Here is an 11,366-nt window from a genome sequence, read left to right as displayed (position 1 = left end):
AAAATAACTTCTGGCAGTCTGTAAGGTCTATTGCAGTTTAATTCTATTTTAGGCTAGGTCTGATGGCAAATTCTGGAAACACGTTTATTTCTATTACTCATTATCATATCTTCACACTCAAGGTAAGTCTTACAAGCTCAAGATTTATTTGTTTACCCAGGCTTTTGATTATTTTGTTCTCTTATCTTTTACTGGATTGTGCACATTTTCTATATCTGTTACTAGTCTTCCTATCTGATAATGTTTTTGTTTAGCTTATATTATTTTATTGTGTTTTATCGCTTGCTTCCCTCTTTGGGATTATTTTATAATGGAAAGTAAATAAGACTTTTTAAGGCCATGGTCCTGCATGCTTATACAGAAAAAAATCCTACAACTATCAAGATTTCCTACCCAGAAGAACTGGCTGTGGAATACTGGAACTTTTAGATTTTTTTTCTAATGTCAAATTGCTTCCTAAACAAATTCATACAGAAACAACTGAAGCAAAATATATTTACTGTTTCTTTTACTCAGCATTTAAACCCCTACCCATCTGAAGCAATATTCCTAATATTGTTGTACTCCCTGTAGTAAAATCATGTTTACTCTCAATTCATAAACTCTAGAATTTCCCACTAAAAATCTGCAGCTACAGTTTTGGACACAATCATACCTGCATCAAGAGCAGAGGCACATCATACCTGCACCAAGAGCAAAGGTGTCTGTATGTTTTAATTTCCACCAATTCCCTCTACTAGCTGAAGTTCCTACAAAGCAAACCCCTGAACAGGGGCCCCATCAATCTCAGAAGCAGGGTTTCAGTGGGAAACCCCTGATTAGCAAGCAAAAACCTGTTGCAGTATGTGCAATCCAAATAAGAGAGAGGAGAGGAGAATAAACTGTTTATGCTTTAAATAATTTTAATTCTGTAATGCCTCTGATCAGTCAGTATTCATTTCCCACTGGGTTTGCAGATTAACTAATTAAAGACACTGCTGTTTGGGAGCTCGCTCAATTGTGCATTGTTATAATGAAATAAAGCTATTATATTATCAGATGTTTGTTTGCATAGTATTTTTTTCTGTGTTAAATTAATGTAACAGTTGGCATACATTTTCTTTTCATGTACTCAATAATTTAACAAAACAAATTTGCAAGCAATACAATTGCTATCTAGATGAAGCCAAATTCTAAGCAGAGATTTGTAAATATAGATTTAATTCTTTACGATTTTAATGTATACAATATATTAAGAAGCTACACTCTCATCAGACAATATTTCCTAACAGTAGTTTGATGCTTGAATAAGTTACCTAGAGAAACTAGGTGTTGTAGGCCATGCTATATTGATAAGGAACTTTGATAATCTAAAACTTGGAATTATGCCATTATTTGAAAGCAGAGATGACTGTGGAGGGTTCCCTCACTGTTATACTATTATTCTATGTCTCTTCATACCTTTCCACAACATTTTCCTTTGTCGATAATCTTCAATGCAAACTCCTTTCCAGTTGAACTACAAAGATAAAAAGAGAAAAAAATATTAAATTTTTGTTTTACATTCTTGTCTGAATATCCACAGTGAGGATAAAATTTCTTTCATCAGTAGGAAGAGATGACATAATGAAGGTAGAACTACTTTTATTCCTTTCAGTAAGTCATGTCTGCTGTTGCCTTGACTACCAAAATCAGGGTTTCTGCTGTCATTTACTGTAGTGTGACCTAATGCTGCTCATTCTGTTCTATTTTACTGTCAGATGTTCCATCTATTTCACCCAGTTCTATTTAACTGACAGTCCCACAGTCACATGACAATGTTTACAGCTTCCGTGTAGCCTGAAGTGCCTGATCCCGATTAATCTTGGAAGCTAAGCAGGGTTGGGTCTGACTGAAATCTGGATGGGTAACTCAAACTGCCCAGACAGCTTCAGCTATGGATGGTATAGAAAGGTGGTGGTGGTAGTAGTAGTAATACAGTTTTCTCCATTTCAGAATATAAAGGATAGGGATAGTGCAGAGATTGATTCTGAAGTGTATAATATCAGATATGCTATAGTATTTCTAAAATTTATTTTCCTTTTCGATTACAAATATTTTGTGTCTCTTCTACCCATTTGCATTAAATTTCACATGAGAATCTTATCGTAAATGCAATATCCTTCTAGGTATGGGGTGGCAGTGGCAGGGGATGTTGCAACATGTTCAGGCACTGCAGAGTAAAAGGAGGGAGAAAGTATTTTTATTCCAGGAATATTTAAGACTTCAATGGAAGAGTAATTCTTGAAAAATATTTGGCCTTCTAAATTCACATTGTAAAAGTATTTTCAAAACAAAAATCCCCAATATAGGGTCACAAATGACTATTTTGCCTCTCAAACAGTATGCATAATACAATCCACTAAAAACCTCAGCAGCAAAAAACCAAATTGTAAACATAATCAAATGGAAATTACTCAATTACTATTACTTTTACTAAACACAGACTATAGTACACAAGGCTTAATACATACATTCATTGTTCAACTTCTATAAAAATCCTTATAGTCCTGTGCATCCTTGAATATTTTAATTACGGAACACACATTTGGAAAAAAACTTTGAGGAGATTTGGTCACAGAAAAGCCATGTATTGCTGTAGTTCCTTGTCAAATGTACAGAAGGTTACAGCAAGGTTCTCAGCATGTAATGAGTACCAGAGAGCAAAAATGCACCCTTTACTCCTTTCTATGTGATTTGATAGCATTTTTAAAAATAAGCGAGGTCAATAGTTCACAATTAGCATGTACAGTGCCAACAGAAATAGTAACCTTATTTATTTGAGTATTGCTAATGAAATCATGTTGTACAAAGTGCAATACCAGAGTTGTATACATTAAAGATGGCTATTATGGAACACAGTGTAGCTGAGTATGCTTGGTGTGAAAGCACACCAGCTGTGTCTGCTAGGTTGTCATAGTTACAACTGGATCCAGCTGAGAACAAAAGAAAAAAATAGTATCTCAATAGCATTCTGAGAGCAAATGCAGTGGGTTATAGCCAGACATGCACTAATGGAAGATATTCTGGTGCTGGAACTGTTCTGCAAATTTTTGCATAAGCTAGGAGGCCTACCTGAAACACAGAATTAGCACAAACTTGTATCTTGAGTTTGCATGCAAGATATCACATGCTTTGCACTACCACATGCATACTGTTAGATGACAGTTCTCTTTTCTGATGTAAGCCAATGGAAAGCACAACCATGCTCTATTCTTTCTATTGTCAGTGTCAACACATGTACCTCAGTACTCCTTGCAGGATGATGGGAAAGTCATATACAGCAGAATACACATAAACTGTACACAAATGTGCAACACCCCACATTGGATGGGTAGACATTAAATGAAGATTGCATTTTATCTCTCAATTCTTCCTCTCCCTTTCTTTCTTGCAAGAGGTTGTTTGATTCAAGCATGCACCAATACAAATTGTGCTATGTTGTGTGTATACATTTTTTGGGCATTGTGTAGCACCTGAACAAGACTCAGACCCTTCACTTAGGAAATTTCTGGGTTTTATGTTGGTACTTGCCTTTGTACTAAGTTTCTAATTATTACCTCTACCAGAGTCTGGCAGAGATAGCTTATGTTTCCATTAGCATGTTAAGTTTTCAAGCTGCATATTACTTAGATTTATCTTTATGCCTGGAGGGTGTTTGTATTTGCAGAGAACAGAGGAATATCTTAAAGCTCCAGAGGCATTTTCTTTCTAAAGTATGCTTGTAAAATAGAGCAAGGTTTGCTTAGGAGCAAATTGCAATAAGTGAAAGGGTTTTAGAAATAGTTGACTCATTTTGTTAGTAGTAGTCCTAAGAGATCTAGTTTTGCTAGCTACCAGTATTATTTCTAACAATGGAAAGAAGCTAACAAAAATCCTTAAGATGAACATAAACTAATATCCTGAGAATTCCCACTAGAGCCACAAATAATGGCTTTATATTAGCAAGATGCCATAAAGATGGACTGCAATGCCAGCCCAGGTTTATTCACCTCGTTCCCAGACGATCTGGGTCGTATTTCTTTCCTTTTGCTATTGTTTCCTCCTCCATTTGAACTTCTGAAGTCCTAGTTTCTGCTACTTCTCTTTCCCTTCCCTAGTCCTCTCACAGATGGCCCTGCCTCATGTCCCTCCATATCTCTATTCTTAGGCCACTTGCTATCTCCATCCCTCCATCAACTGTTCAGATTGATTGTGTTCCAGTTTTCAGACACACCTTATTTTCATCTCAGCATTTAGCTGCAACGTATCTTAAAAATAATGGCCTGGATGCTAAAATAGGTTAACCTGAATCCTTCCTTCAGGAGACCCTTGAGCCCCCAACCCACATTATTCAGGAGCTCCTCCTGAAGGTGCTTCTGGTGGCTCTATCAAGGCAGAAGAGGCAGGCAGCTTCCTTTCACAAGTTCCTTTTGTTAATATCCTAGGAGCCAAGACTGGATTTTCATATAGATGCCCGCTAAAAACATGGTCTTGAGATGACTGCATGCTTTCGTAAGAGTTCCTTTTTCACTGAATTTACTCTTCCTGTTCTGTCCTCTCCAGAATTCTCATTTAATTCAATATTGAAAGCAATATTTATGCTAGGTTTTGCTTATTTATACCAGCCTAAAGTCATCCTAGATTCTTTTTTATTCATGCCTAGTACTCATGCCAATCATTGTCCTCAGGCAGTTACCCTTGTTCCACTCTTCTTTTAGCATCCTGATTTAGTACTTTATGCTCAAATGCAGATGTGTGAAGCACCACCAGAAAATTCACAAGGGAGGTAAACTTAACTTGAAGGGAGGTACTTCAGGGAACTTCTTCAAATGTTTATTCATTCAGCACAGGTATGCAGGCTGGAGCTACTTTCTGATTAACTAGCAATGGAAAGTTTATCAATTAACTAATGCAAAGCTTCCATTACAAAAGATGGAGATGATGCATGTCATAAATGCACTGAATATACAATCAGATTTGCTCTGTGCTACTATTGTCTTTTCCTGAAGATTTTGCTGAAATACTTTTCCTCCCATGCCAGTGAAGTGGTTGAGGAAAAGAGGATAAGCACAGCATGGAGATGCACAAAAATGGAACAAATACTATATACTTGTGCTGATAGAAATTATGAACAATTTAGTTATTGCTGAAAACTTTACCTAGTTTCCATGTTTGAAATATGAATTTATTCAGATATGTAAATGTCACTATATATATAATAGAAAGAACTTGAGACTTCTTTGTTTTAATGAATTTGGGAGAAAGAAACTGGCAGATTTATCCATCAGAGAATTGTATTTACCTGGTATAATTATTATGTTAACCCTTGCAAACAGCACATTTTGGCAGTTTTCTAGGAAGTATTTCTGATAGAATTATTATTCAAGAAATTAGGCTTGCTTTGCACATTCATCAATTTTACAATGAACAATAAAAAGTTTTACCAAAGAAACCTGGTTGTGCTTCTAATCATTAAAATCTCTTCATATGCACACACACTGCAGTTTTTAAAAAGCTTTCACCAAGTAAAAATGAGTAGCCAAACTCTTTGCTTACCGTTCTATGCACTCCTTAACCACAGCAAAATTACCATCTCCAATCACCTTTCCCACTTTGTATTTCTCAAGAATACTTGATGTCCCTGAGCATTTGTTTCCATTCACACCTACAGGATGGAAAGGGCATACATAAATGGCATTGAAATGGGAGCAATCTGGATTGTCTCTCTCTGATCAAGTCTACTGTATGATTATATCTGTAGCTACACATATGAACTTAAAAATAAGCTATTTTAAGTACATGTCCCTTCTTATTTGCGTGTACCAGTGAAACTGAATCTGAGTTGTATAACCTTGCTTGTTATAGAGGGCAAACATCTAAGCATAGTTTTCTTACTCCAAGGGGCAACAGAGCTTCTGGCTAGAGGAAATATACATTGAGCTAATAAATGAAAATAGAGAAATCAGTGCCTAAATCACTCTATAATTCAAATATAGTACAATTGGCACAACTGCTAAAGGTTTATTCACCATGTTTTGCACATTTGCTTCAGTACCTATGGATAACCTTGAGCAAACAGCAGCTGGACATGCAGAACAGAGAACAATGCTTTGGCAATTGTACCAACTATTGGTTTTGTATTATTATTTTAAAAATATTATGAATTTCTGCATTTTAATTGGTTACTGCTTTCATTTAGTTTGTTTTTCAGGTAATTGCTTTAATTTTGAACCTCATGAAAAGTAAATTTGATCTTTTACTGCATTAATTTTGCTTATTAAAGAATCTATTTTATAATTGTAATTTTGGAAGACTAATCATTATCACTCTGAGACCAATCAGACTTTGACAATATAAAAGACCAGGACAAGAACTTCCATTAGGTAAAGTAGATGCTTGACAACAAAATAACAAATTCTTTTCCATTAGGTGAAGTAGATTCTTGATAAGTTACCCTAAGACTTTATGCCACTGTTTGCTTTCAACACATACGCATGGTTAGGCGCACGCTAGAATATTTATATTTGTAGAACAAAATCAGCAAAATAATATGAACCACTTAACAGTACATTAGGTAGCGATCTGGGATGTCTAAGCCATGGAAAAGAAACCGAGGACATGCTGCATTTGACTGTACATTCTCAAAAAAGCTGGAATTTTCATAGCATTTAATAGTTATGGAACTCAGGTCAAACCATGCAGCATTAAATATTAACTAACAACCTTACCTTATACATGAAATACTGCATTATGCTTCTAGGAATCTGCATTAACATAATATAAGTGGGAAATAGCAATTCATGACTACTTTTGTTATAAGGAGATGAACATTTATCTTGTCATTCATTCAGCACTGATAGCCGAGTATGTTTATATCCTTATCCATATGCCTAATTGTGGAAGTACGGTAGAGTATCAACTTGTGACAACTGTATTATGTGTTACCCAGGGTCTCATCACAAAGCTTTATTACCTCAGATGAAATATTATAGACTTGATTTTATGTAAATTGAGGATAATATCTTGTATGCCTATTATGTACAGAAATACAAATACAGAAAATGTAATAACAGGTTAGATATCCATTTTCCTTTCAAAATTATTTTAAAATTAGAGTAGCTGTTTTTACATTCTTTTAAATTATCTACAGTGGTTTTTGATCGGGTTTAGTGTATCTGTTTCTATTATGTAGATCACTCAGCTCTAGGACAACTCATAAAAGGAATAAATAAATAAAATGAATAGAAATCAGAATACCTTCAAATGCTTGTTAAAAGGAGTTTAAAAGAAGTTGCATATTTTTGTAACTGCAGTAGCACAAGTTACTGCTAGTGCCACTGCTTCTGAAACAAGACGTACAATCGTTCATCAGGTTAATTAAGCTTAGACAACAGCACTTAGCATTTCTAGACTGCAGAGAGACTTTGGGGAAAAAAACGTGCAAGTATCGTTAACATACTTTGTTAAATTCTTACCTTCAGGACTCAGGCAAGGAGATAGCTCAGGCACACCATTCACGTTGGAAGATGAACCACAGTGTGGTGGAATCTATGAGAAGACACAACAGTTAATTCTACAGAACATAGTCTTGGGCAATCACACTGTGAAACAAACAAAATGGATTTAACAGCCTTCTGTACTTTAAGGCAGATTAATATTTTACACAACCATCTGCCAAAAGCCAAACATGATTTTCCTTAGTTAATACATGTGCAAGCTACATACATTTATACTCTCTCTAATTATCTGCTAATACATGTAGATAGCTTTAAAGCCCAATATATTCACCATCCTATCCTGATCAACATATATGAGAGAGATCAGGATATGTAAGCTGCACTTCCTTTTCCTAGACAACACCAACAGTATTTTCCTTGTTCTAGTTGTGTAACTTGATATGCTTTTCTTTCAAAGCATCTGAAGAGTAATTTATTCCATCTCACTTTTGATTTTTACATAGTTACTTTTTATGAGAAGGTAGGGCTTACATAGCAATGAAAGGTAAGCATTGTTCCAGAAGTAAATGAATCCAAATACCTCCTATGCATATTAGAGGTAATGAACAAATATAAACTTGCTTTAGTTTGATTGTCACATCTAAAGAAAATTTTATTTATTTAATTTGTATCCTACTTTCTATCAAGAAAAATGGCACTCAAGGCAGTAAGACCAATTATCTAATTTTATCTCTCAGTATTTTACTAATTATCCATCATTCCTATTTATTGTTATTGTTTATAGACTGTTTTGATTGTTATTTGATTTTAATGTTGTAAGTCGTCCTAAGACGTTGTCATAAAGGACAGCATATAAATGTTTTAAATAAATAAATAAAATGGTTTTTTTTCTATCTTTGAAATCATCTGGTTATGTAGCGAAGTATTTCATCAGTAATAACAGAATTATTAAATTGCAAATGAGGTTTTCTTAAGGTATCCCTGGACTAACATGTACCAAAATCATTTAACAGCAACCATATAATAATAAAGACAGCAAAATGCAACTATAACTAGGTTGCCTGCCAGTTAAGCATAAGCAAGTACAAAAATAAAATAATAACACTGCCTGCCAGACAAATATGAAAAAATGGCTGCAAAAACAACTGTATATTTGTGACACTGATGCTGATTGCTCTTTTACCAAAATAATACAGCAGTTTTTAGATGGTATTTTTGAATCAGACCCAGAAATATGGCAGCTGAGATAGGATTTGATTATATTGGCTATTGCAATTATTAAACAATCTTCCATTCAGCTCTATTTATTTAAAAAGCCCAAAACAAGTCTCCTGGAAATGAACTTCATGGTTAGGAAGATTTTTTAAAGAAATGGATATAGGTTTACAGACAAAAGCAAATAAAACTAAATATCTGCTACAGGTTCAGATAAGCCATAAAGAAGAATTATGTACAAATCCAAAATTTTAGAATCTAAAACAAATGTATATAGTTTTATCTAACTGTGTCAGAATGGACTAGCATTGCTCCCTGGAGCTGGGCTGGTTGAAGCCTCCCATGACCACCGCCAGTGTGAAAATTTGCTTCAGCCAAGCAAGCTGCATCTAATTAAATCCAACTCAACATTTTTACCTAGGTAAGAGCATAAAATACAACTTTCAGATGCTCATTAATTCTATATAGTTACTATTTAACAGGGGTGCTGAACCTCTTCCACTCTGATAGACAAATTCCGTTCTGGGTACTGAATTCCAGTGTGGAAGACAAAAGGGGCAGGAGCAAGAGTTAAAGCTCTTACTGCCAGTAAGGACTTCATGTTTAGATGGAGAAAAGTCCTAGAATTCTTAGTATATTCCACACAACACAGTTGGCTGAGGCAGGCTGGGAATTTCAGGACTTTTTTCCATATAACCATGCACAGGATTGGGCCCTATCTAAGCCTTAGGAAAGGCTTGCTTCCCCCTTTCTCAATGGGTAAAAACTGAAGAAAATCACCAAATGATCAGTGGTCAGAAGAAAGGGATGCGGCCACCTAAAAACCTTGGAGGCACCACCTGAGGACTGGCATTGACTCCCAGACCCAAGATCCTGTCTTCAGCTATAGAACTTAAATCTAATGTCTTTTTGGGCATGAAATGGAATAGTACAGGATAAAATGAATCACATATTCAGCTATCTCCTGGCTACATATATAAAGATGATCAGGATTTGGCATGTTCACCATCAACACCCATGGTGTGGCATATGGGCATTTTTCCATTATCATCCCATACTGCCAACTAAGGTCAGGAAAAGCAAACTCCTTAACTTTCTGGCAGATAGATAGGTGGTCCACCCACTACAGCTTCAGACTCCACTATATTTTCAACAAATTTAGAGACAAATCAACAAATCATAATCTTCAAGCAAGGCCTCACACCGCTTAAGCAACCCATTAATAGATGACTGTTCTCATATACATTTTCTTAGGAAGTCAACTTTTAGCCAATATTTAGAGCTTCAACCAATACATAAACTGTGATTTATGTAACTTTAGCTTTAATACAGGTGACCCAGACATCTGCTTATAACATAAGGCAAAAGAATAGTTTTTAAAGAGCAAACTTTTGTTTTCTACTAGTGCATTTAAATCATCCAATTACACAATTAGTCTTTACATGTTAATTAGGTGATGATTTCCGCTAGAAGAAAATGTAATTGCTGAATATACAAAATTACTACCCATTCCATAACTGTTCAAAACTTGATATGGATAAGTCAGAATCCTTTCCAAACAAACTAGAGTTTCTAATTGCCTGCCTTCTGTTTTCAGAGTAGTCAAAGGAACAATGTCCAATATTGTTGCGGATTTAATTATTTTGGCTTGACTGCCAAGTTTCTGAATGAATCAGCAATTCAGCTTTTGTGCTGAATAGCAAAAATGAAGCCCCACAAACTATTGCCAGTTATCCCCTTGTCTTTCTCAGTAGGCTTCCCAGTGCAGTGTGCATTGAGGGTTGAGAGGATACAGTGTGGAAATGCGGCATTTTCCTGGTGAACAATAGTAACCTGAAATACTACATCATGGTATACATCTCATTTGTGTACAAGCCAATCCTTTAAAACAGTATCATATTAGGATCTTCTGGCAATCATCATCAGCATGGTTTAGAAAACAAAATCATGCAGATTTATTGAGGTGCTGGTCATGCTGTGGCATTTACCTTGATTATACCTACCTCATCTGACATACTGGGGAGCTGCAGGCAATGAAACTGGAATATGACTGAGCACAGCCTAATGCATGGCAATGCAGATGGCTTATTTGCAGCAGCATCTACCCAGTGAAACTCTTTTGGGTGGTTTTGGGCTTAATAGTCTCTTCGATAAGTGAATCCTTGGATCTCTCAAAGATACACTATTACATTTTTGCATTTGCTCTGAAGATAAAATTGCTTGTCTTTGAGTCAAACTTTATAATGTGTTGATGTAGCTTCAGCTGGGTGTTTTGGCAACATCACCTATCTGATTTTCTAGATGAATTTCAGTTTCTGCAGCCAAATTTTATGGATAAGGTATTTGTAACAATGCAACCAATGATGGTTGCCTTTGTTGCCTCTTGACCTTTGCTCTTCCTGACTAGTAACAACTATCTGGGGGTAAGAGAATAACTTGTGGGGTGTAGAGAGTCGTAAATGCATCTTATGTGAAGGGGTGATCCTTGCTGCCCTTAAGAAGGCTGCAGTGCAACCACTCCAGCAGATACACCAGTTATGACTTCTCCTGGGAGGAATAGCCTGGCCATATGGTATGGCATTAGCAAAGGCAGGCTTCTTATCTGTATCAGTCATTTTTTGAGTGGTCATCTGTGCATTCACGGATACGGGCAGTGTGCTGCAACTCCACCACATGGTCTCTCGCCAAGCATCC

At 35.8% G+C, this 11,366-nt stretch overlaps 1 protein-coding gene across 15 annotated transcripts in view; it reads right to left on the bottom strand.

Moving 5' to 3' along the window:
- DCLK2 (doublecortin like kinase 2) overlaps positions 1-11,366 on the bottom strand; it is a 273,637-nt gene that overhangs the window by 211,210 nt on the left and 51,061 nt on the right. For all 15 annotated transcript variants that reach the window (XM_044430977.1, XM_044430965.1, XM_044430968.1 and 12 more), the window contains 3 exons: positions 7,476-7,548; positions 5,557-5,665; positions 1,441-1,498 (listed from right to left, as the gene is read on the bottom strand). In XM_044430977.1, coding sequence (XP_044286912.1) covers positions 1,441-1,498; positions 5,557-5,665; positions 7,476-7,548 — 240 coding nt within the window. The remainder of the gene's footprint in view (positions 1-1,440; positions 1,499-5,556; positions 5,666-7,475; positions 7,549-11,366) is intronic.

The sequence above is a fragment of the Varanus komodoensis genome, unplaced genomic scaffold, assembly GCF_004798865.1.
Source record: "Varanus komodoensis strain SLA01 unplaced genomic scaffold, ASM479886v1 scaffold21, whole genome shotgun sequence".
Taxonomy (NCBI): Eukaryota; Metazoa; Chordata; class Lepidosauria; order Squamata; family Varanidae; genus Varanus; species Varanus komodoensis.
The sequence above is the reverse complement of the archived record's forward strand: the minus strand, read 5'-3'. Positions and strand labels throughout refer to the sequence as shown.